The following is a 25,033-nucleotide window of genomic DNA, read 5'->3' on the forward strand; positions in this document are numbered from 1 at the left end:
AAAACAAGGAGGTCATGTTCTCTCATGCACCATGCCAAAAGTCAGCCACCAGAGAGGCATTTCTGCACTGGGAGGTTTAATTTGGGGCTCTGGGGCTTCCAGGGCTTTACTTGGAAAAATGGATGCATCCAAAGGAGCAAAGATGGTGTCAAGGGACCATTTTATGAGATGGTTCCCACGTCCACCAGCTCTTCTGAGAGCCACGAGCAGCCATTGTTTCCCACTCATGTGCCTTTACATGTTCACACTCACCTAACATGCAGATTAGCTCTGACAGGGGCCAACAAAATCAGGAATCAGTCCCCACACCAGCCAGATCCTCTTCCATCTCCCTTTTTGGGAACAGTGTTCTGCCAAGATAGGAAGCTCCCTCACCCCATTTTCCAAGCAGCCCCCTTGGCCAGGCAGTCAGAAATAAAAGTTGTCACACACATCTTGGTTTCTTTTCATACTTTGTAAATTTTTTTTAATTTTTTATTATTATCTCCTCCTTTTAAGCATCCCTTTAAGGGTGAAATGAAATCCAACCATTTACAGAGAAAATGATTTCAGAATGTACATTTGATTTATCCTTACAAAAAGTTCATTATTACTTGCTGTTTATAAATTACAGAGTTGAAAGGAGCTTTGCAGATGCTCTTATTTTTTTCTTTTCTTTTTAGTTTTTGGCAAGTCCACGCATTCTTTTTCCAAAGCAGGGTGTCCTGGAGCCCCTCCAGGAGCAACACCAGCAGTAGGTCCAGATGGACCCCAGGCTCAGAAGTGCTGCTGGACCACCTCCAGGATGATACTGCATCATCATCCGCACAGGCAGGAAAAAACAGCTGTTTGAATTCTTGGAGTATTTCAGATCCCTTCTTAATCCATTACCTGTAGTGCCCAAAGCTTTGAAACATCAGTGTATTGCATTAGAAACAGTTCTTCTTTCTCAATGCTGGATCTGAGCCCCTCCTGCCACTCCCTTACCCTCCTGCTCCCCTTCCCTTCCCGTAACAGGAGTTTGTCCAATGTCTCAGAAATCAGGGGATTAGGGTGGGTAGGGAGAACACAATGATGGAGGGATACAGGATCCATTCTCCCACTCACTTCCCTCCTTTCTCACCAAGGTTAGAGGTCAGTGAAGCCAGGACGAGCCGTCCCTTCCCTCTCCACCACCAGTGTTCACCCATGGAACCAGGAGTGACCCTGGACAGCATCTTCACAGTGCAGAGGCATAGCAGCCGCAGAGATTGCCAGCAGGAGCTGGGACACAGGGACACAGCCCCAGGGACACTGAGGAGGGGAAGAGACACCCTCCCACAAGGAAACAGCAAGGCAGGCAGAGGGGAATGAACACCCAATTCTGCTCTGACACTCTCCCTCCGTGCCAGCTGGGTTTCCTTGTTCACCTGTCACAGAGACACAGAGTAGGTTGGCCTGGGCAGCACAAGCACAACACCTCAGCAGGACACAGGGATCAGAGAAAGCAACAGCAAGAGTGTTTTTGAGCATGTCATCCTCCATACCAACCACAGGCACAAAGTCACCATGTCTTTTCTGTCACTTGGGTGTGGCATTACCCCCAGATGGGCAAATGGGTCTAACCTGCCCTACTCCCTCTGCTTCAGCAAGCTCAGCAGCTGCAGGTGCACCAAAGCCCACGTCCTTCCTTTCCCTTGGGGCAAAAGAGGAAGAGGCACTCTCCAGTCCAAAGCCATGCATAGGCACACAGTCTCTTCCTAGGTGGGAAGCACCAAGACAGACAGAAAGAAGTGCAAGGCTTGAGTGTGCCACACACTGCTTCACCTATTTCCTGGCCCCACTGTTTACCAATTTGAAGGTAAAAAAGGCTTTGGGAATGAAAAAGCACAAGGCTGAAGAGGGCTGCAGGAAAAGGCTGGTGATGTATTCCCTCCATCCACTGGACAGTTTGGTCCAAGAGAGACAGCAGGATTCACTGCCCACTGCCCCCATGGGCTGCAACGACCCACAGACATCAGGCTCTGGTAGTCTGAGCCCAGCTCCACCTCAGTGCCAGGACAAGGTTCTTGGTCTTTCCCTTCTCAAATCTCAGAACCTGCTTCAGATAAAATGAAGGAGCTTCAGTGCTCACTCAGAGTCCAGCACTGGGAAACAAGGATCTGACACAAACCTGCCCCCTGCTTTGCCTCTCACTACCTCACACACACACTTACTTTTGACTTCCCTCTTGTGGCAGCTGTCTGGAGGGGTGGCTGTCCCACCTGGAGCTGGCTGCAGAGGTCCCAGCAGGCAGCACAGGCAAGGCCGAGCAGAGGGCAAGCCACCACCTTGGAAAACCACTGTGTGAAAGCCAGCTTAGTAGTGTCTGTTCCCTCCAGGGACAGGAAGGAAGATTTTTAATGACAAGCACTCTAGCTCCCTAAGGATAATAAACACAGAGTTAGCCAGACAAATTAGACAAACATTGACTGGTTTGGCCTTAAATCAAAAAATGCTTAAACAATTCTTGAGAAAGAGAAACAATAAAGAATGCATTTCATCTCTAAAGCCCCTTCCTCCCACTACAACAGAAGTCTGGTTTCAATTTAATTTCCTAAGAATAAGGAAGTGAGTAAGTCCAGGAGACAGGCAGGGCAGGAGTTCTGCTCAAGAGCCCCAGCATTCCTTTTCCAGCAATACCTTCTTCTCCAGCCCAAGGGAGCAGAAGGGAGAGATAAATCAGAGAGAGAAGAGGAGAATGATGGAGCAAATAATGGAGGAGGGAAAGCAACAGGCTGTAATTCAGGAATGGGAGAAGCAGATACTGCAGCTGTGGGCTTACTAAACTCCCAAGAGACAAAGGCCACACCTCAACACTGAAAACATGACTGCTGTGCACTAAAAATCCCCAAGGATGTCCATGCATGGGAAGGGATATCAGAGGAAAGGCTGCTCCCACTGTGGGAGATAAGGAGGTGCAGCCCCAGCACACGTGAACTTCAGCTCCTGCTCAAGTGGGGCTCTGGTGCTGCCAAAGCACCCACGCAGAGCCTGGCTTGTCTTTCTCCTCTGTCTCCAGCAAAGCCTGGCAATGACCTTGTGTTATCATCACTGAGACAAAGCAAAGCCAAAAGGTCCAAGAGCAGACCTCAGGCTCCCTCCTCAGAGTAAAAATGAGAAATGGCTTCTTCCTTCCATACTGTGCTGCTGCTGAATTGCACAACCCAACACACCTGCTCTCCTCCAGCTGTCCCTGGGGAAAGCCTCTTCTCCCTGTGCTACATCCTCAGTGCTGTGGCTTTCATCCTGCTCAATATAGGCTCCTCCTTTCTCAGCTGGGACCCCACTTCTCTACCATCTCTCTATACCTAAGACCTCCACACAGTTGCTCAGCACCAGAACCCCATCACTGTGTCAGGAGTTCCTCCTGCTACATCAATCAGTCTGGACTTAAAGCCACAACTTCCCTTTGGGGGAAAAGCATTCTCCTAGCAAAGTTTGTCTCTCTACCCAGTTCCCAAAGGGGCTTCTCTGCCTGTGGGGAAGGCACAACAGAACTGAGAACAGTGATTTTAAAGAGACCAAAAATGGAACAAAAAAGAGGTTCCTTCAGTTCTCCTAAGGAAGCATTACGGCACACAACATGAGGAAGGAGCTAAGGTGAACTGCATCTCCATTTGATCAGAAAAAGACATTCATCTTCTTTTTATTGCAGTCTCTGCCTTATTAGGCAAGTAAGTTGGCTTTGTTGACAATTTTCTCTTCTCTAGAGAGGGAACTAGGAAGGGAAAAAAGAGAGAGACATAGGTAGGAATGAAGCACAAGAGTGGCACATGCTGGGCAACACAGGACCATGGAACCCTGATGGAGTTAAGGGCAATGAAAACCCTCCTGCTTTAGAACAGCTGGCCAGAAGGGCCACACTTCTTTGTGCCAACGCCTTCCTCTTTATCCTGCTCGGAACATGAGTCAGTCTTTCCACTGGAAGGCTAAGAGAGCAAGTTCATTATGATTTTCACCCTCTGCCCACTACGACCCAGGCTCTGGGCACCCTGTCAAGCCATCTGCTAAGGAAGGGTGGTGGTAAGGGTGGAGACAAGAATCTGCCTCCTCAGTGAGCTCAACAACCCAATACAACAGCAGGCAAGGTCTTCACTGCCCATGCCTGAGCAGACACCAGCCCAACCAGCTGCAACTAGCACACTCCTGAGCCCCTTCTCCTCTCCATGGTCTTGTCTGCATGGCCCAGGCTGCAGATGTGGGCTGCACACACTCTCGATTGCACCGTGGTCCCCAAACAGCCTCTTGGCCCCAGGAAGAATTGGCCCTGGCTTGTTTCTTCAAGAGCCCCCTCACACCCTAAGGGCAGACAGATGGACCCCGTGCCTTGACAGGCTTTGTTTGTGCACAACAATCAGAATTTTGCCCTTCCTCTACTCCCTTTTATTACTCTGTGGTAAGAAGGAGTAACCAGCATGTGTAAGCAGCAGCCCTGCAAGAGGCATAGCCTGTGGGGCTCTAGAGCCCCAGAGAGTCGTGCAACAGTCCCACAATTGGCTATGCAGAGCCAATGCTATCCCTGGTCCTCTTCTATGAATTGCCCAAGAAATCAGCCATGCCAACACTGAGATCACAGTTTCTGGATCCCACCATTTTCTGCAAGCACACACAGCCAAGCCCCACTATGTCCTCCTCCCCCCCAGTACTGGTAATAAACACCCAGGTGCACACCAAACCCATGCATGTGAGCACTCATGCACACAGGCAACCATGCACTTGCAAACGTCCACTCCCACCATCTGACTGAGTCCCCCACAGCTTATCCCAGCCCCAACAGAAGCCTGTACTGCAGGGAAGACACTCTGGCTTCTGTAGGACAAGTCCATGCAGTGTTGTCGGGGCAGGGGGAAAAATGAGCAGAAAAAACCCTCAAACCCAGCTTTCTCCTCTGCTTCCTAGCTATCTGCTCCAGGATTGGTAGAGTACTGGGACAAGATCCAGCCCAGGACAGAATGTATTAAGCCTGTGCAAGGGGCTGCATCTTGAGAAGGACACCTTGGAAGCAAAGGACTTCCCTTCTCCAAAATACCCTTTGAATATAGCAGTATTTAAAAAAAAAAAAAAAAAGCATACTGAGATGCTTTTGCACATTCACTCATCCAAAAAATGCCAGTGACACACATCTGCACACGCAACCACTCACAAGAGTTTGTGCCTGCTGACTCACACGCTCAATAAACAGCCCAGGCTTGCATCTATGCTTGCTCCAATCCACAAAGGATGAGGGTGGATGGGAACAGCTGCCCTGTCTCCCCATGGGATCCTCTCAGCCTCCCCCAGAGGAAAATCTGCCAGCTGGCTGCAGAGATTCTCTCCAGCCAGCAGGAGAGGCTCAGAAGATGCAAGGAAGTCTTTATGCTACTACAGAGCGGGTTCTCAACATCTCTCTTCCTCCTGTCCAGGTCTCCCTTCATGTGACTGAGGAATTTGGGTTCCCAGGCATCACCCTGGGATGAAGGGAAGAAGAACAGGAAGTGAGGGAGGGCAGAGAGCCCACGTAAACAGCACACCCTGCCCATAAACAAAGGAAACAAAAGAAGGAACAGACGAAAACACCCGACTCTTTCCCTTTGTTGTGAAGTTCTGATTTCCCACCCAGTGGCCTCACCCAGCACCCTCCACCTTTCGGTAGGGGTTCTCCAACAAGTAGCGGAACCGCTGGTAGTTCTTGAGCAGGTACTTGGGAGCATACATCTGCTCCTTGGGGTCAGCAGGGGGATACTCCTGCATTGTACCATCAAACCAGCCACCAGTCCGGATCAGCTCCCGGATATAATTGAGGTCTCGTTTATCCTCGTAGTCACCCCAGCGGGGAAAGTCCCCGTTCTGGGCTGACACCAGTTTGAAGTAGATCCCCTCTGGGGTGAAACACCAGGAGCAATGCCAGCCAGCAAAGTGGAGGGGGCTGCCCAGCGACCACTGCACCAGGATGTGTCCCGTGCTGTTCTCGTACTGCCGAAACCCAGGCATGGTGTAGTAGTCACGGCGTCGCAAACGTATCCCGTCGGTAGCATAGACAGCCTGGAGCATGCCCATGGTGCAGCCCGAGACCACCTCCAAGGTGCCCGGTTGCTTCCAGAAGAAGCCGTAGAGTGACTTGCGCATGTGAAAGGCGAAGGGCTCCGTCCAGCCGTCGTAGAGCTTGAGGAAGAGCACGCCATCGCGGGCCGGGATCTCATCAGCATCATCGATGATGAAGACGTCGTCCGGGCGCAGGTTGCGGAGGCGGGAGATGCCGTCCCGGGTGAGGAAGGTACGCAGGTAATCGTCAGCAATCCAGCCGTCCTGGCGGCCACCGGGCGGGAAGTGGTCCAGGAAAACGTAGAGCACCTTGTGGCGGATGTAGTCAAAGGAGCCGTTGAGGAGCATCTCGCGGAACTTGAGGGGCCGCGGCTCTCCGTAGGCCGTGAAGTTGGACTCGCACACCACGAAAGCATCCACCACATCTCCCAGCTCATGGAAGCGGACATCTAGCAGGTCGAACTCGTGGTTGACGTTGATGGCATTGATCACCCGCCGGGGGATCTCCCGCGGCACGAGGCGGTCCTTGGTGGGCAGGTTGGAATACTGGACCACGGTGGGGACGCCACAGCTGGGGCCGTGCCAGCCCGGCAGACACACACATTCCACCCACTTGCGCCGCTTGGCTCCGCCGGCGCTCAGCGGCTTCCGAGCCGGCCGCCCCGAGGCCGCGCCATCCGCTCGCTCCTCCTGCCGGCCGCCCGCGGGTGGCTTCTCCAACACCTTGGTGCCTGGTTTAAAGCAAATGCCACCGGCTTTGGTACGGACAAAGTATTCCGTTGAATCTTCTGGCAGCACGAACTCAACCTTGTGCAGCTCTTCACTGGCTCTGCTGGGAGACAGGGGCTGGAGCAAGGGGGAGTGGGAGTACAGGGGTGTGCGGAGGAACTCTGCACCCCCTGGCTCAGGGCTGACCTGAGGTGTGACGGGGGCATTGTTCCAGAAGAAGCTGGAGACGAGGTTGGGACTAAGTGAAGCCAGCTCCCTGGGGAAGGTGACATAGGAAAGGGCCTTGAGGAAGTGCAAGAAGGAGATGAGGCAGAGACCAGCCATGCAGAGAGTCAGAAAGAGTTTATGGCGTCTCATCTTCATCCTGTGGAAGAGCCACGAAAAGGAAAGTCACATTCAATAGTTACTGAGGTGCAGAAAGTTTACCACTGTTAGAAAAACAGGTTGGGGAAGGGAGAAATGCTGGTCCAAATTCAGCATGCATCTTTAGAGACTTGACTCCAGGAATTACACCCTCACCCCCTGCCATCTTCACATTGCACCTTTTGCTTCAGCTGGGCTACACCAAGCTGAACCTTTGCTAGATTAGTCTCATAAATCCGCAGAGACAAGAAAGGCACTGGCAATGGGTTAGAAAGACAGGAAATCCAGAATAACAGGAATTCATGATCTAGTGAACTCACCACGCATGGAAGATTTGCCCCTACTCACTGATGGAAATTAAATTAATGTAAACCTCCTCAGAGGTGCATCACCAGGGGATTGGGAGAAACTGAAAAGCCCAGGAAGGGTGAGAGAGTTGGGGGGACATGGTTGAAACATGACCAGTGCAAGAGATGCAGTTTTAAAAGACCGAGATCATTAGTCAGACTGCCAGAGGCAGCCTACGCTCCCCAGATCTTTACAATGTTTGTACAACACACACCCTAAAAAACCACCCTTGTTCTCAGGAAATACTACCCAAGTTCACATGGAGGACAGGAAAACAAAAATAAAATTAAGATCCTGTCACATTTACTCTTCTCCCACCTGTGATTCTCAAGTCCACTGTATCTCCATATGTTTCATTTTGCTTTTCACTTTCTGTGGACCAGATGCTGAGGTTTTTCTACATCTGGATCAAGGTGACAAAAATAAATGCCTAGCTGTCTCTGCCAGTAATACTGTGCCATCATGATGGATCCACGTCAGGCCAGGAAGAAGCCAGCGGTGCAGAGCCCTTCCCTCCAAACAACATGAAGCATTGCCTTCATTCTTCCCTCCACCACCTCCCCTCCTCCAGCCCAGGCAGGGAACATAGAGCTGCTGTCAGGCAGAGAAGTGATTGAAGACTACAATTCAGAAAAAGGACTAAAAAAGCAGAGGCTGTCCTGGAGCATGACACCCTTCCTGCAGTGACAAAGAGGCAGAGATCCCCACACATGTGACACGTACCACCTCACCCCCTCCACATGCTCCATTCTGGTGCTTCTCTCCTTGGTGCAGTCTCCCTTCCACGGCCAAAGTTCCTGAGAGGCTCAGGATCTTTTATAAAGGTTCCACCTGGCACACAGTGGTGCCAGCAACACCTTCACTGGAGGCAGTCCCTGCTCCTGCAGGTCACGGGGCAGCTGCCCCACACATGGGCAGGTGTGGGGGCACAAGGAAGAAGAACCCAACCAGCTCCTGCCACTTCAGAGGGTATTAGGTAAAATACAGCAAAGTGTGTTACTGAGTAACTTGAGGAGACTCTAATACTGAAGTGAAAAGCCATAAAGCATTTAGACAGATGGCAACTGCCCAAAGAAAAATGTATCTGGCTTTCCACAGATGGCTCTGACACAGACTTTGGTAGAGGGGCTGTCCACAGTTGTACCTTACAGCTCAGCAAAGTGTTTCTGTTCACTTGGCAGTCACATTTTTAGTGGAAGTCACCATCCACTGCCATGGTCCCCAGTGCTTAGGTGGCAGGGCAAGGAGTCCCAGATTAAGCTCTGACTGAAGGACTGCAAGGACTGCAAGCCTGAAGCTGGTGGAAAAGTTACACCATGGCCTTGGAGGGGAAAAAATTGAAAGAAAAATAAACAAGGAAAAAGGAAAGAGAACTTGATTCTATTGGTTAATGTTTAGTAGGGGTTTTGATATACTTTGCCACAACACAAGTCAGCAGCAGGGCAGGGTGCTGGCTCTGGACATCACCTTTGTAGTGGCCCGGCCATTAAGGGGTTGGATATTTTTGTTAAAAGCCATAAAAGATAATCTTGGGGCTTGCTGTCAAGCTTTCTTCATGTAGGCAAAACAAGGGGCTGCAGAACACACCATGAGCATCTCTTTCTATCCATGATTGATTTTTTCCTTGAGACTCTGTTAATGTCTTGCAGAAGCAGCAAGATCACTTGTAAAATAGAGGAATATTCAGTGCCTTTTCCTTATGCATCACCCGTTTTCAGTCTGTCTTGAAGTGTGGGGAAGAGAGGGGCACAAGGAAGCCAAACTCCCACTAAATTAGCAGTAACTGGGTGTATGAAATATTAATCCAAATATTACCTGGTGGGACGTGCCTGGCCTCGTCTGACCCTTGCTGCTGGGCCAAAGGCGGCAGCTGTGGTGTTTCACCCCAGAGATACCTTTGGCCGGCTGGGTGCTGCAGCTGGGCACTTGGAACAAATCCAGGCATAGTGGAAACTCAGTTTACCTCTGGTGGAAAAGGTTCAGGTGACGGTGAAGAGAAAAAGGAGAGGATTCTGCTGTAGAGTTTTAATCCAGAGTTTTATTCCAGGATGACAGACCTCTGAATCTTGTAACAGCTCCCAACAGAATCCCAACTGCATGGTCTTGTGTCCTTTTAAGCCCGGGGACAGGGGGAGGGGAAGGGACAGGTGAGGCACCAACCAGGTGGGAGGAGGGGAAGGCTCAAGGGATAAGACACTTGGACAGGCCAATGAGCCCGGACCTGAGGGGCATCTTTTGAACTTCTGCCAACCACACCACAACCCTGCTGGAATGTTAAGATTTATGGACAGCTCTCAGCAGGAGGGCAAAGGGGGAGGGGAAAGGAGAGATTGGCACACCTGGGGGTTGGGATAGGTGAAACAGGAAATGGCATCACACTGCAACGTGGGTGTCAGTAGAAAGCGTCCCTAACTGGTAAATGAGTACAACTTTCTCTTGCCAGGTGTCCTGTGACTTCTCCAAGGCATTACTTCCAGACATCAGGCTGCTCTCTCAGACACTGAAACCAGGGCAAGATGAACAGCTGGCCTGCTCCAACACAGCAATCCCAATGACTGCCAGGTAATGCTCATTTTGCTCCAGTTCCTACAGGACACACAAATGCAGGGCAGCCAGCTTCCCCTGGGCCAGCCCAGGGCTGAAGGCAAGTGCTGAAAAAATCACACAAGGCACATCACCTTCTCAGATGGCTGTGATGATGCTCTGCATGCCACAGTAAATTCCCAGACAAAAAGCCATAACTCTTGACATTCAACAAACTGCTCTGCTTTCTGAGATGTAGCACGCCGTGTCAACATAGCAGGACGCATGGCTTTAGGAAGCAAAGCAGATTTTCCTCCCTTGCCATTAGCATACATCAGTATCTGTCAGGCTCAGCATGTGGCTCTGCAGCCCTTCAGCCACGGGCACAAGGGGCTCTGGGCAGGGCTGCCTGGGCTCCTGTGCCAGGCTGGGGTGCACAGCCCTCCCTGGCTGCTCTGCCAGGCCAGCTGGCCCTGCAGTACCCTCTGCTGTTCCTGCTGACACTGCCCAGCAGGCAATTTTCACTGCTCAGTTGGTTTTGTTAGGGAGTGGGAACACAAACTCATTTCCCTCATTTCCTAACCCCTCCTGGAAGAGGGGAGGGAAGCAAAGAAGCAAGGTGTGTCCTTTTCAAAATCTCTTCCCTGGGAACCACCTTCATTCTCACATGCCAGGGATTCTTCTGCCAGGGAGTGGAGAACACTCATGCACCCTTGGGTGAGCCAAGACTAAATACCATCAATCATCTATCCCTTCCCATATCCTCTGATCAGCCCTGCAGTGAAAGGCATGTCTGGTAGCAGCTAGTTGGAGACAAAGGCCAGCAAGGGAGGATTCCCCACCCTCCCCATCCAAAATATTTACATGCGGTGGAAATGAGAAAGGAGGTATCAGTCAGGGAGATATCTCAGTGTGTCACAGAAGAGCCCAGCTGCTCCAACACAAAGCAACCATCAGTGACCAGGAACACAGAAAACAGCAAGAAGAGGTATTTCCCTTCTGACAATTTTGACTGAGGAAGGGGGGAAAAGTCTACTTGATCTCTGGGAGAGTGATCAAGTTGCTGTCAGCAGCAAGAAAAGCTTTGATGTTTGAGTAGAAGAAAAAGCCTGAAGTAGTATGGACAGTCAGCTCCATTAAGACAAAGCTCTTTAGGGAGTGCACAGTTATAGACTGCTTCAGCAACACACAGTCCTGGAGAGACAAGCTGAAAGCTTCTTTTTGTTGGGGTTTGATGTTTCCTTGCTTGAAGTTCTTTCTCTACCATGCAGGGGAAGTGCTTTCAAGAAAGGAAAAAAGCCAGAAGTGTTATGCACATGAGTTATCCCCAGGCACCTGTTGCCATTTCAGTGACCAGTTGATTTATACCATCCTGAAAGAACATACTTATTTTTCAAGAATCCAGAGAGAAAGATATGCACCAATAAAAGCTGGCAGTTCACCAGCCCCAATGTTCTCTTCTGGAGAACACTGGCAAGAGGCCACACAACAGGCTGCTGGATACAGGCTTGTTACCCCATCTTGTTAGGGCATGGGACTCGAGACTCCTTAGACCTCTCCCATGGTTACAGGGAAAATGAAGCTGTGGAGAACAAGTCAGAGCAGAAGCTTCTGGTTTTCCCCTGATACCATAATGCTCATCTCCTCTGCCTAAAGTTATCCCATAACACCCATGCAGTAACATATTTGCAGATCACTCAGACACTTCAACACAAAGCAGCAATTCAAATTAGAATCACTTTCACATGGCAGATTAGAAACCCAGTATGACTTCCACCCCCCACTCCACACAGAGGGCCCAACTCTCTCTGCTCCAGCTAGAGACAAATGGAACAGGCTCCACATTTCTGGAGTACTAGGTCTACCTGCCATCCTCAAGCACAGGAACCAAGCAAGCATCGTCAGAGCCAGAGTACCTCTAAACACTCTAAAAATCTCAAGTTACTTTTGTCCTGCAAACATCCACAGAAGGAGAAAGCATAAAACTTAGTATTTGTCAACAACTCACACGAGTTCAGGCACAGCAGGACTGCACTTTGCTTAAGGGTAGGAAAAGAAGATTATCCTACATTGCAGGAAAATCTGAGAGAAGCAGGATGTACCAGAAGTTAGCTAGGGCTCAGCATCTCTCACATGAAGGATGCCACGGTGCTTTCAGGGACTGCAAGCTACAAGGACATCAGCAAGAAGCTCTGGCAGCCACAGCACAAGGTGGTTTCAATGTAAGCAGGTCCGTATCAGCTTCCCTGCAAGTTCCAAGGACAGAATAAAACATTCTTCTGTGTCCTTCATCAAGAGCTGCTGCCCACAGCACAAATGCAAAACAGCAATACCTCACACTCTGCGTTTCTTTGCAGCCCCAAGGCAACTGACCACAAGGTGCCACTGACTTGGTGCCAGCCCAAACAGCTGGATGGAGCCATCCAGCAGGGGCACTCCCCAAGCAAGGTCAGGCTGAGGGACAGCAAGGCTCTGTCCTAAGCACCTTCCCTCCATTTCTGCAGACAGGTAAGAAGAGTGGTAAGGTAAGCACTCAAAAGTATGCCACCCTGACTGTCATTTGTCCCCTGGAGCTGTCATCACCCACTACCAATAGGTCTTATCAAGTCAAAAAGAAAACCAGATTGAGGAAAAAAGATAGCTAAAGGGTGAATCTACGCAAAACTAAGGTTTGAGGTTGGCCAGGGAAGGGTGACAGCACAGCACAAAGAAAGGCATTGCCTTCCCCTTCCCAGGGAGGACAGGTACATGATGTACATGTCAACCACAAGCCTTCAAACTATGTGAGAGACCTTGCTAAGTCTCAACGCACCTGCAGCATGCACAGTCAAAAAACAAACAAAGTATCTCTTTAATGCATTCCTCTAGGAGACTCAAGTGCTCCACACCAGCAGCTGCTATCTGCTGCACACAGAAACTAAGATGGATACAACACAAAGCCTCCAGCTTTTCATGTGCTGTATCTGCTCACCTCCTTACCTCTGCAAGCACAGTATGTTCAGAATCCACACTTCCCATGGACCTTCAACTGTTCTCTCAAGTGTCTTGTCCTGCCTTTCAGTGGACTAAGCCTTGGTTATTTCAGATGCTACACCTCCAGTTGCAACAAGACAGCTTCACACTGTGGGACAAAGCAGCTCTTAACCCTCCACACAGAACACATAGGACCTGGAGATAAAGTAGTCTTTGTTGACAGGATTTTGTCTCAAGACTGATCTTCCAGAAGTCAGCAGAACAGACCAACATCTGAACACCTTCAGAGTCCATTATAAAACCCTCCACTCAAACAGACTGTTCTTACTGTAGCTACCATATTACTGATAGCAGCATAATTATCTAATTCTCCAACCCTCAATTTAAAATTTAAAATTTAAAAAAGACTAGAAAACTCTAGTGAAATCCAGTAATGGCCTACAAGACACCAATTTAATTTTATCCAAGAAGTACTTGGACGTCACAAGAGTGCAGTACTGCATGCTAAAGGAAACTAAGCTGGATTTCCAACTCCACTGGAATCAATCAAATATTCTTCTCAGCATCCTTCAGATATGCTGGGCTCCCTTTTAGCTAATCTTCTCTCTCCAGCTAAATCCAGTCTCACCATAGGAATTTCCACTGCTTCAGAGATGCTTCTGCACACCCTAATCCTTCAGAGGTTCTCAGAAGCTGCACCTTCAATTTCCTAGCATCACTAGCCTGAGTGCTCTTCTGCTCTAGGAGAAGCGGCACCTCTCTCCCTCACTTCTGCCTGGAAGTGCCTGATATCCTGGAAGAACCCTTCCCCAGCCCTGCTTATTGCCTCCTCAAAACATCTGCTTCCATGAGGTCTGCTGGGATGGCCCTGGAGCTCATGCCACCACCTGGCTCCCAGGCTGGGCCTCTGCACATCCAAGGGCGAGCTGAGGCATTGCTCATTGCATCACCCAGGATGCCAGGCCCTTCTCCCAGAGAAACACAGAACTGCTGCTGCTCACTGCTCCAGCTGCACAGCAGTCAGTCACTGCAAAACACAGCTGGTTAGGTCTTCTGGGGTCTTACAGGGAAGGGATACTCCATCATGAGGAACAGGAAAGGGAAAAGGGACAACACTACACAAAAAAGCAATTTATGTCTTCAGACAGACCATGGGGCAATTAAACAAGCATGCAAGATCTCCCTTGGTGCCTTGCAAAGAGGGACAGGTCAAAACCAAATAAAGCTTGCAGAGACTTCAAGTGAGGCACGTGACAACACAGGCTGTTGTGTCAGAGGTTCTCCCCCCTCACTCACCACCATCACCGCTTACCCATCCCTCAGCTGTCAGTTGCATGAATTCAAGCTGTCAATCACATGAAAGTCTGCTTTTACAGCCATATCAGCAGCAGATCTAGCTGGGTTAAAAATAAACTTGAAGAAAACGCCTAGGCATGGGAACAAGCAGATGACCAGCAGAAACTTTCTAAATTATTTTACCAGTTCACTTCTGATCAAAACACATAGATGTAGATACATCCTCAGAAACTCAAAATTACAGAACTGTAGCCACTGTTCATCTAACCAAATCTCCAACAAGGCCCCCATTCAACCACCATGAGCTCACTAATTCTTCCCAGCAGCATCAGAGAAGGAGCACATCTCAAGGAAGGAAATGGAAGAACCAGCAGCAGGAGGCAACTGCTTTCAATGCAGATCCTGGCAGGCATTCCAGGCAGGTCAAGCAAGTGGAGTACAAGCCACAAATCCTGAGAACAGCTGCAAGATGAACAGTCCAGGTTACCCTCAGACCTGCAGGTCCATGGGTGAAGAGGACGAGCACGTGGCAGACAGGCCAGATCAGGCACACAAACCCTGTGCAAAGGAAAGCAGGGACTGTGTGACAGCCCAAACAACAGGGAGATGCAGATTGAAGAGCCCAGAGGAAGGTGAAGTGTGCCCTGTGAGCCCAGAGCAAGGCACTTAAAAGAGGAAAGAGGCAAGAAACACTTGATGCCATGGTGATGGGTGAAGCACACAGACCCACGCAGGCAGGAGAAACCACGTTAACTCCAGCTATTTTTGAAGCGGGTGGCAGTTGTTTGTGCATCCCCAGGATAAAGGGGATCAAGGAGCAGAATAATTAAACCCCAGGAAGACAATAAATAAAGAGAAGCCATGGAATAGCAGCAAGATCGTAGTGGCCAGGAGAAGAGCTGGCCCTCCATCCCCACCCTCTTTCCTCCCCCATCCATCACCAACTACTTGGGGTTTGGCAGTGTGCTCACTTTCCCACAGTAGCCGACCTATTACTGTTTGGAAGAGCCTCTTCCTTCCCCTCCTCCCCTCCTTTTCAGGCCACAGGGGTCCTGCTTGGCAGCCCCCGGATCCCCCTCCATTCTGCATGTCTGGTGACCAGCCAATCCCATGCAAAGAGCATTAACCCCTCTCCAGCAGGAACAAACGCAGAAACCTGACTCCACGCACAGAGGTATCTCCCTCCTTCTCTCCTCCCCTTCCCCAACCCCCGCTGCTCACTCTCTCGCCTTTTTCCCCCCCTTTCCCTTCCTTTCTCAAAAACTAACTCCAGCCCAGGGAGTGTCACATCTTCCCGAGAATGTTACACAAGCCCATGGGAATTTTTCTTGGACCACGAACAGACCCTTATTTATTTGTCTCTTCTGCCTTTGTTCTTCATTTCCTCTTTCAAGACTTAGGCAAGACCTCGACACAGGGCTGCCTGGGTCCCCCGCTGCCACTTCACTTTGTTATTATTTTCAGACAGAAAGGGCCGATAGGCAGAGAGCTCTTCAGTGCCTTGCCCCGAGGCAGGAATAAGTCAGCCCAGACTCCCACCTCTGGGGTGGACGAAGGGCATGAGCTCAGGGGCTCTGGCTTGCAGAGACAACCTCCTGCTTATGTTATCCTTCTGACTGCAGCATTGCAGCCCCTTGGATTTAATCCCCACAAATCAATTCTGCAGTCACAGCTCTATGCCGGTAACAGGCATATGGTACCACGAAAAGGGGCAGTTTCCCAGAATGAAATCAAAAGCTTCCTAATGCACTTAACTCAGGGTCACATAAATCTCTCTTCTGCCTCCCACAGACAACTGGACCTTGTTTACAGGCATTGCAGCAGGCCTGGGTCTCAACAATATGTTTACTGCTTCTGCACAAACATTCCCTTTCACTAAGCAAAGCAGTACCCTGATCTCCAGATTAATCCAAGCAGAAAGAACTAGGAGCACGTCTACAGGAAAAGAAGGAGAAAGTTTGTCTTCATCAGCAAAATCAAATACCATCCTGGACATCACACAGTTTTGGGGATCACCTGTCTTCACATTCTTCCTTTAGGTCGCCTTATTTCTTGAGAAGGATGAGGAGGAATTTTCTGTTTAGCCAGAGGGTAATGCCCCTGACAAGAGGTAAAACCATCTGATGAAAGAATGGGTTCTTTTCAGGCTGATGAGACCAAGAACCAGGCCAGGGCAAGATGGGACAGCACACCTTGTCCAGGGAACATACAGTGATTACCTGTCCAACTTTGCCCCAAACACAAAAGCCACAAGTGAACACCGTGCAAATAAAAACAGGGAAGCTGAGCATTTCTGCTCAACTGCACAACAGACAGAGCGGTTTAGTACCACAATCACTTGATTACAGCTTCTTTCTTTCTTTCCTTCTTTCTCAGCCCTCCTCCTCCTCTTTAAGGTCTTCAGTAACACAAACATTTATATTGAACTGTGTTTCCGAGAAGTCAGCTGCCACAAACAGGTCAAAAAGGAAGGAAAGGAGAAAGACAGAATTTATGTGTAAGCTCATTATGAAAATCAGTCATGAACAAGAAGGATGTGCAGTGCAGGAGGGGAGTTGTGGTCATGCTGAAGCCAACAGGACAAGCAGGGCAGAAGCAGGACAGCTCACCTGTATGGTGCAGCAACCTGCCACAGTGGGGCAGAGGGACAAAGGACATTAAACTCGTACATAGCTGGGCTACCCAGCTCATCTCCATGATGTTCCACTGCTGCAAGAGCCTGTAACAAACCGCCCCAGTCAGCTTCTCTTCAAGGTTTAATCACTGAGAAGTGATGGCAATTTCAGCTGCACAGTTTGCTACTCAACCACCTGGTCTACCCAGTGCTCAGGTCCTGATGATTGTGTGCAAAGTCCAATGGACCGTGTCATGACAAATCTAAAAAACATTTTGGCAAGACAAGATGGGCCTTTGAAAGAAGAAAAATGCTTTCAAGCATCTAAATATTTTAGAGAACAGTCCAGAAGATTCCAGCACTGTAATTGAGTGAGGGACCAAATCCAAGCACCAGATTGACTGTCTCCAGCTTGACACAGTCTCTACTGCAAAGACAAGGCTCTGAACTCAGGAACCTCTCACACAATCCCAAGCCACAGAGATGCTCAGCAGGATCACACACCTGAGCAATACAGAAACCAGAACTGCATTTTCAGTGCTGCACAGAGCCATATGCAAACAAACACAGGCAAAAAGGAAGCCCACAGCACTTCCTCATCACTAAGTGATAGACTCTGGATGCCTGACAAACTCCCCTTCCCTCCCCCCCAGTGCTCACGGGAAGCGAGAAGACTCTGTTCCAGAGCACAACTGCACTATAAATAATTCAAGAGACTGCTAAATTATGCAGAAGCAATCCCATCGTACCCCCGGCCAAGCTGAATGCAGGTGTGGTCAACCCTTCCTCCAGAAGTTGCTGCTCAATAGGGATTCTGAGGCCACAGAGGCTTTGTGCCAGTAGCACATATCTGAGAGCACGCTGGCCACTTGCTCACAGCCAGGCCTGCACCAAGCAACGACACGACAGGAGGGATTTGGGGACACAGGGCTGGCTGATGGGCAAACAGCAGCTCCTTTAATCCACCTCTTCTCCAGAGACCTCACATGGCCCCAGGAGCAAGTGTAGAAAATTGTGTCCCCTTCGAGCAAGGCTGCTCAGTAGGTCTTGCCTCCATGGATCGGATTAGCTGGCAAAAGCTGCAGCTGGACAGCATTGGCACAGTGAGGCAGGGAAGAAAGGACTGCTGGGGCAGGTGGGAAGGAGAAAAGGGAACAAAAAAACCCTCTGGAGTGGTAAAGAAAGAAGAGCTTTGCTAACACAAATAACATACAAGGAAGGCTGAGCTGAAAGCAGAGAGAAATACAGTCAGTTCTGCTGCCCCAATCTTCTGCCTTCAGGAGATCCTGCTTCCCTGAATATCAGGGCTTCCAAAGTTTCCCTTGGAAATGCGGTCATTAAGCAACAGAGTGTAGCTCACGCTGATCACTCCAGGGCACTGCTCTCCTCGTTTACCCTGCCCTTTGCTCTGCCTCAGAGCCAGCCCTCACATCACAAGCTCCACAAAAACACAACTTCCTCACACACAGTGAGCACCATGCACCCTCAGCCCCTGCAGCCAAATCCTTCTTCCAAAAGCCTACCTTTCCTAGCTGCTGCAGCCTCCAAGGTCTGTCCATGCTCAGCCTGCACAGGCCTCCAGCCTCCTCCTTTTCCCTGCTGCCCAGCTAGAAGGGTCTGGGTTAGAGGAAGAACTAAAAGCACTACCGTAGCCCTTTCTTCAGCCTCAGCACAACCCGCTTAAAATCTCAGGGCTCTAGCCTACCTTCCCCTTCTTAAAGGGCTCAGCATCTAGGAGAGAGACTCCCTGTCAGGACTCTTTGCCATGCTGTCTGCCTGGCTGTCTGTCCAGCTCTGTATCTGCACGCCAAGCCAGGAGATACCTGTGCTTAGCTCACAGCTGCGAGCCGCTGTGCGGCGGGGCTGATTTGCATCCGTGCTTCTCTCAGCTGTGCTCCAAACCTGCCTCATGCAGGAGACATGCAGCAATATCCCAAGATAAAAATTACCCCAAAGTCTTGAAGAGAGCATGGAGTTTGAGTCTGCCTGCTAACCCTAGCCCAACCTGTATAGATTTACACACCGAGGGGAGAAGGATTCTCTGAGGGAAAGGCAGCAGGCAGCTGGGATTATAGATTAGGCAGCAGATCAAGAAGGAGGCGATATCTGTGATGAAAAGGGCTGCAGAACCCAAGTGATGACTAGAAAGTTATGGATAACCTCTGGCTCAGCACCCCACCCAGCTGTCCTCCAGGATTTCCAAGACAACCAGCAGCAAAGCAAGTACAGGGAGCGTGGCACTTTGGTTGCTGCTCTTCTGACCAACCCCTGCGTTTGCCACTGGGCACAGCACAGCCTTGCTCCATGCCTCAGTCTCCCTGTGTGGGAAATACAAGAGACTTTTCTACTCTAGGTAAGGGCTTACCTAATTAAAAGAAGCTTAATAGATTGCTTCAAGGTCCTTGGAGAGAAATTCTGTCAAAACGCAAGACAGAGATGATCCTCAGAAAGAAGAGAAGCACCCTCTGCTTTTCTCTTCCGGTCAGCCACATCCACCTCTCCTCACCTCTCCTCTTGCTTGCAATTTGAGCATTACAGGCTGAAAAAGAATTCTGTCAATGCTCACTGTGGTCATACCCCACAGCCATGGCTGATGTTTTGGAAAAAGCCTATTTAGATATAGAGCTGGGCACTCCCCTTGGTGGGGAAACAAGGAACCTTAGCTGAGGTCATCAAGCTGCCTGTTCAGCTAGGGGGGTTATCTTGGTACAAAAGGCCAAGGCCTCAACAGCAAGCAGCTCACATAAGTCCTGCTGTCCTAAAACAGGTAATAATCACTTCCAAAACCACCACTCCACAACAAGCCCTTGCCATTTTTAAGGCAGCCAGCCTGATGAAACATCAAAATGCAGTGCTGCACTCCCTGTCACCTATCAGCTCTACTGAGCAAGTTTCTGAGCACAAAAATACACCTACCCTGCTACAGGTGTTCAGAGGTCTGAAGAGCAGGAGGTACCTGCTGTACTTCAGGAACAGCTTCGGGAAGTAAAGGGTCTGCATGCCAAGGAACACAAAGAAGTTCAAAAAAAGGTAAACAAATCGTGTTTCTGCCTTCCTCAGATACGCAGCCAGAGTTTATTCCACAGGGATGCAGGCATAGAGTGCTTTTGTAAATCCTACTCCACTACTCCAGCACACAGCATTTCTCTCCAGCATTTCCCCCTGGAGAAGGGGAAACTCACCAGCTCTGTGACAGCACCTCTGCCCTGGTCCCTGGCACAAGCAGCTGGTCCTGGCACCCCACCCAGCACTGCTGCTGTGGCACAGCCCAGTCCCTGCCAGAAACTCACCTAATGCTATCACAGCACCCAAAACCCGACCCAAACCTGCCCACAGTGCCAGGCTTGGCCCCTCCACGCAGCTCTGTCATGCCTCCTCAAGGCCAGCCTGAATCACTGACTCGACAGCACGGTTCACATGTGCACTGCAGATATGTCACCACCTTTCCAAGAATGTCCACAGTTGGGAACAGCAGGCATTCCTAAGACTGCCCACATCCCCCTAGATTGCACTGCCCCACGTGCCTACCCTCCCCAGATTTCAGATCCCACTGTAATGTTTCATTGTAGTGTCCTGATGGCATTTTGTGCTAGTGAAGTGCAGCCTGACCTTTTGTGCAGAACTGATGTGTGACAGCAGCAGAAAACACGTGGGCACAACTACCCACACTTTTCTGCTTCTGTAGCCAGGGCTGGTAACATGAACCAGCCTTTTGAGGCACCTCCACTTGACCTAAAGTCATGAAGACATCTCTTGTGCCAGTCAGTTCGCCCTCCTCTCTGCCAGAGTTACTGACAGCTGTACCAGTCTTCGTTAGCACCACCTCCTCCAGCTACATCCCACTGATTGGGTCACAGACTCCAACAATGTACAAAGGGCTCATTTTAGAGCAACTAACCCCACCTAAAGCCTAATGGCCGTTAGGAATGAATGCTGGCCCAGCTTGCCCCATCTGTCCATCAGCAAACTCCCCCACCTCCTTCCTCCACCTTTATGATCCAGCACAGAGGCTGGGGGCTATAGGAGTGTCAATTTGTGATAGCAGGTGCACCCTAAAGATACTGTTCTCAAGAGAGGAGGAAGCTCAGACACAACAAGCTGAAATCTCAGCTATAAACCCTTCCACGAGACAGAGTTTATCTCTGCTTGCTGACAGGTCAAAGCAAGGGAGGGACAGAGAGGAATTTGTCTAGCCTAAGGTGCCCTTCACCTACTGAACATACACAACATCTATGTGCACTGCCCTGAACAACTGCCATTCCCATGACTGCTAACATGCTCTACCTTTATTGCAGCCATAAAAATCAGCAAAAGTTCCATGCCAAGTGCATCCAGCAGGACCCATGTGCATTGCTACACACGCCCAGCAAACAGCCACCCACATTTGCCACACAAGCCTCCTTCAAAGGCATGCAGTAAGCATGTTACATCAATCTGGCAGGCCCCAGTGTCACACTCCACTTAGCCAGATATGCGTGGGAGAAGGAGGAGAAAGGTAAACACAAGGCGCACAGGAAGCCCACAAGTACACAAACCTCACAGGTACGCTCCTCAGGCAAACACACTGAGTGTCTGCGCCTGCCATGTGCCTGGCCAAGGTTCAACAGGCTCTGTGCTCACCATGAGCCCCAGCAAGCCTCCAGACCAGCTACCCCTGTGTCACGTTGGGCACAAGTGCTCAAGGCAAGCTCACAGCTGTGAGCATCTACTTAAGCTAACATTCCTGCAAGTACACTATTTCCCACCTGCTCTTCTTGACCTCCTTGCTAAGACAATGCCTGCATGCCACGCAGGCAACTTTTTTTCCAATCTTAGCAGCATTTTCAGGGAGGGAGGAAAGCAGGCAGGCAACTCAGCCACCAAAACCACTTTGGAAACAAGAGTGTAGAGAGCACTTCCAATGGAGGTGAGCCACAGCAGCACCTAGGACCAGAAGTATACTAGACAAAAAGCAGCAGTTGGGCCACCAAATTAGGAACTAGGCAAAAAAATACACCTGCAGCTAGCCTGAATCCACCTCCTCTCCTAAGGACATAACTGGCATATCCAGGGCATTAATAAACAATGCAGGTATAACTGAGTCCTCAAGAGAGGCTATACCTTGCAGTGGATTTCTTACCCCTACTGCAAAATCACCTGAGAGTGTAGAGGAGCTGTAAATCTTTGAGGGACTTTTACTACATGCAGTAGAGGAGCCACAGCTTCACTGCTCTTCTGCAGTTTGCAATGGCTTTTATTCACTGCTTGTTTTATAGTGCTACAGGCAGGCTGGAGACTCCCTCCCCAGGAATAGCTCAAAGGACCGCTCTTCTCCCGCTCTAGCTTGGAGGACACGTTCCCAGCACTTGTACTGGGGCTGAAACAAGCACAGGTGCTAGAGCTGTGTTTAGAGGGGCTTTAGAAACTGGAGGTTTGCTGGAGCGTAGGGACACGCATAGTCCTTCCTCCCCTCAGAGATGTCTCTCAATTGCCTGAGGGTCAAGCAATGAATGGTAGATCCTGCTTGATTTCTGTCCTTCTCTGAGAAGTTGGCAGCAGCCAGGCTGCAGCAACAGGAACTTGCAAGTGCTTCCTAAATCACAGTTGCCAGCTGGACCTAAACATCACTGCTGCAGGAGGGACCCACAGAGCACAAGAGACACCCTTTGGGGAAGGAACTTGAAAAGTTCCTGCTGACTCACACCCTGCCAAGGTGAGGGACACAGGGGCAAGAGTATGCAGGAATTTGAAATTCAGTTTGCACAGGCTTGGGGGTTCCTGGTGACTCAAGTCATATTTGTTAGCAGGGGTGCCACCGAGTGTTTTCACAGGCTTGAACTACCCACTCAAGAAGAGAGATGTGGAATTAACTGGAGGAGAGGTGCTCAGCACCCACACTATGCTCTGGAGACTGGGCAGGCATGCTCCTGACCCGATGTTCTGTCCTAGGGTGCGGAGGAAAAATCCAAGACCCCAGCATCATTTCTGGGAAATAGGCGGGGTTCCCATGCGACCCAGGCGCGGCTAGAGGAAACACAGCGTGTGGAAATCCCCGAAGGAAACCCACAAGCTGAGGCACTGAGAGAAGCCTCTCTCCATCCCGCGCCACGCTCCCTCCCTCACTGAGCTGCCTGAGGAACTCCAGAGCTGCAGCAGATGCCGTGCTCCCCATCAACCTTGTCACGCTCGCCCAGGGAGCAAAACTCTGCAAGGACTGAGGTACACCAGCCTGTGGTAGGACACACAGCTATTCCAGCCCACAAACAACCCGAGAGCCCCGCATGAGCGGGGAGAACTTGGGTGCCCGCGTCCCTCTGCGGCCAGCCCCGACCAGGGGACCTGCAGCCATCTGACATGGAGACAGAGCAGGGCACAGGGGACGTTTGACGATACACATTTATTTGTATGGATGTTTTCCCTCCCACGCACGCACTCCTGTTACTCCTTCTCGCTTGCTGCAGGCTTGGCACGCATCCCCAGCCCGTGCCCTCCTCGCAAGCCGAGCCCGGGCAGCAGATGGGCCTTCGCTGCAGTGCCCCGGCCGGAGGGAGGCTGCCTCCATCCCCGGCGAGCCCTCCGCTGCGGGCAGGGGGCTGGCAGCATCACCGCCCTCCTCCCCACAGCCGATGCTCCCTAGCAGGGGATGCCGGGATTATGGGGGGGTGGGGTGGGGGGGGGGGGGGGAGAGAATAAAAAAATAGCACTAATATAAATAAATAAGGAGCGCGAAGGTGGGGGCTCGGTGGGGGAAACCTCTCCGGCAGCGCTCGCAGGGGATGACGCCGCACCCCCGGGCCGAGGCACAACTTGCAGGTGGCGACAGCGGCGGGGGGGACGGACCGATGGAGGTCCCGCCGCCGCCGCTGCCCGCAGCCCCGGGGCGGCTCCCCCGGGGCGCGCTCTGCCCGCCGCCCCAGCCCCGCGGCAGAGCCGCTCGCTCACTCACCCCCGGCCGGCGCAGAGTCGGTGCCCGCCGGGCCCCCGGCGGGGCGAGGCTGCCGCTCGCCCCCAGCCCGCCCGCCGCCCCCCGGCATGGCTCGGCGCCGGCCGCGGCGAGAGGCGAGCCCGGAGCCCGCAGCCCCCCGCCGCCTTCCTCCGCCTTCTTCTTTCTCCGCCGCGGAGCGGCCCGGCAGCTCCTCCCGGCCGCGGGAAAGGATGCGCTGCGCTGCGGAGCCGCGGCGAGCCGAGCCCCGCCGGCGGCAGCGGGCAGGGCTGCAGCAGCCCCTTTTGTGCCGCCCTCACCGCCTGTCTCCTCCCCCGGCGCGCCCGCCCGCCCCCCCGGGCCGCCGCCGCGGGCCGCCCGCCCCCCGGGGCACGGCCCGGTCGCCCCCCGCCCCCCGCACAAAGGAGCCCCGCGGATGGGGCCGGGGGTGGCTGTCGAGCGGGCTGCGGTAGCGAGCGCCGGGCCAGGCGGTGCCCCCCGAGGATGCCGCGGGCCGAGGCAGAGCCGCCGTGCCGCCCGCAGCCCCGCGGCAGAGCCGCCCTCTCCGCATCGCTCCCGCGGCCCGGGGGGCCGGCGAGGGCGGGAGCTCCCGATGCTTGGCGGGAGGGAGGCGAGGTGGGGATGCGTGAGCTGCCTTGCCCGGCGACATCAGGAAGTTTTGCTGCGGTGCCAGAAATAGAACCTGCGTCTGCTGACTCCCGGTCGTGCACCCTAACCGCAGAAGCTATCTTTTCTCAATTCAACTTTTCCCTGCCTTCTTCCACGTTGGGCCCATCTTTGGAAAGGAAAACAAAGCCAAGCCAAACCATAATACCAAATACCACCACCCCCTCCCCCCTGACGGAGCGGCACCGCTACAAACATGCTGAAACACAACCATGGGACCTCAATCCTTGCAGCCAGGAGCAAGCAAAAGGTCAAAGGAAGCAGAATTAGAGTACACCCTTCCTCGACATTTCGTGGGAATTTGGAAAAGCAGCACATTACAAACAAGCCTCGGTGCCAACACCTCTCCAACTTGCCATTTATCGTATGGGCACACGGGGCAGCTCGCTGGGGAGAAGGTGAGAAGTGGCTCTGTCAAATTGCCACCGGCTCTTCTGAGCACTTGTGGCACAAGAGTCTGCCCTACATTCTGATCTGCTGCCTGGCCAGCACCAGAGAGGGTTTCCATGGGAGGGGGTCACCCTAATTTTGAGTTTTAAGGCTAAGATAGAGAACGTGTCAGAGCTCAGGCAAAGAGA

At 51.5% G+C, this 25,033-nt stretch overlaps 1 protein-coding gene across 1 annotated transcript; it reads right to left on the minus strand.

Moving 5' to 3' along the window:
* Nucleotides 1-435: 435 nt before the first annotated feature.
* Nucleotides 436-24,045, minus strand: MGAT3 (beta-1,4-mannosyl-glycoprotein 4-beta-N-acetylglucosaminyltransferase). Its single transcript, XM_036400662.1, has 2 exons — nt 23,793-24,045; nt 436-7,114 (listed from the first exon to the last, which is right to left on the minus strand). Exon 2 carries the CDS (start codon nt 7,111-7,113, stop codon nt 5,605-5,607), a length of 1,509 nt encoding a protein of 502 aa, XP_036256555.1. The 5' UTR covers nt 7,114; nt 23,793-24,045; the 3' UTR covers nt 436-5,604.
* Between the last annotated feature and the right edge of the window lie 988 nt (nt 24,046-25,033).

The sequence above is a fragment of the Molothrus ater genome, chromosome 5, assembly GCF_012460135.2.
Source record: "Molothrus ater isolate BHLD 08-10-18 breed brown headed cowbird chromosome 5, BPBGC_Mater_1.1, whole genome shotgun sequence".
NCBI classification, from domain to species: domain Eukaryota; kingdom Metazoa; phylum Chordata; class Aves; order Passeriformes; family Icteridae; genus Molothrus; species Molothrus ater.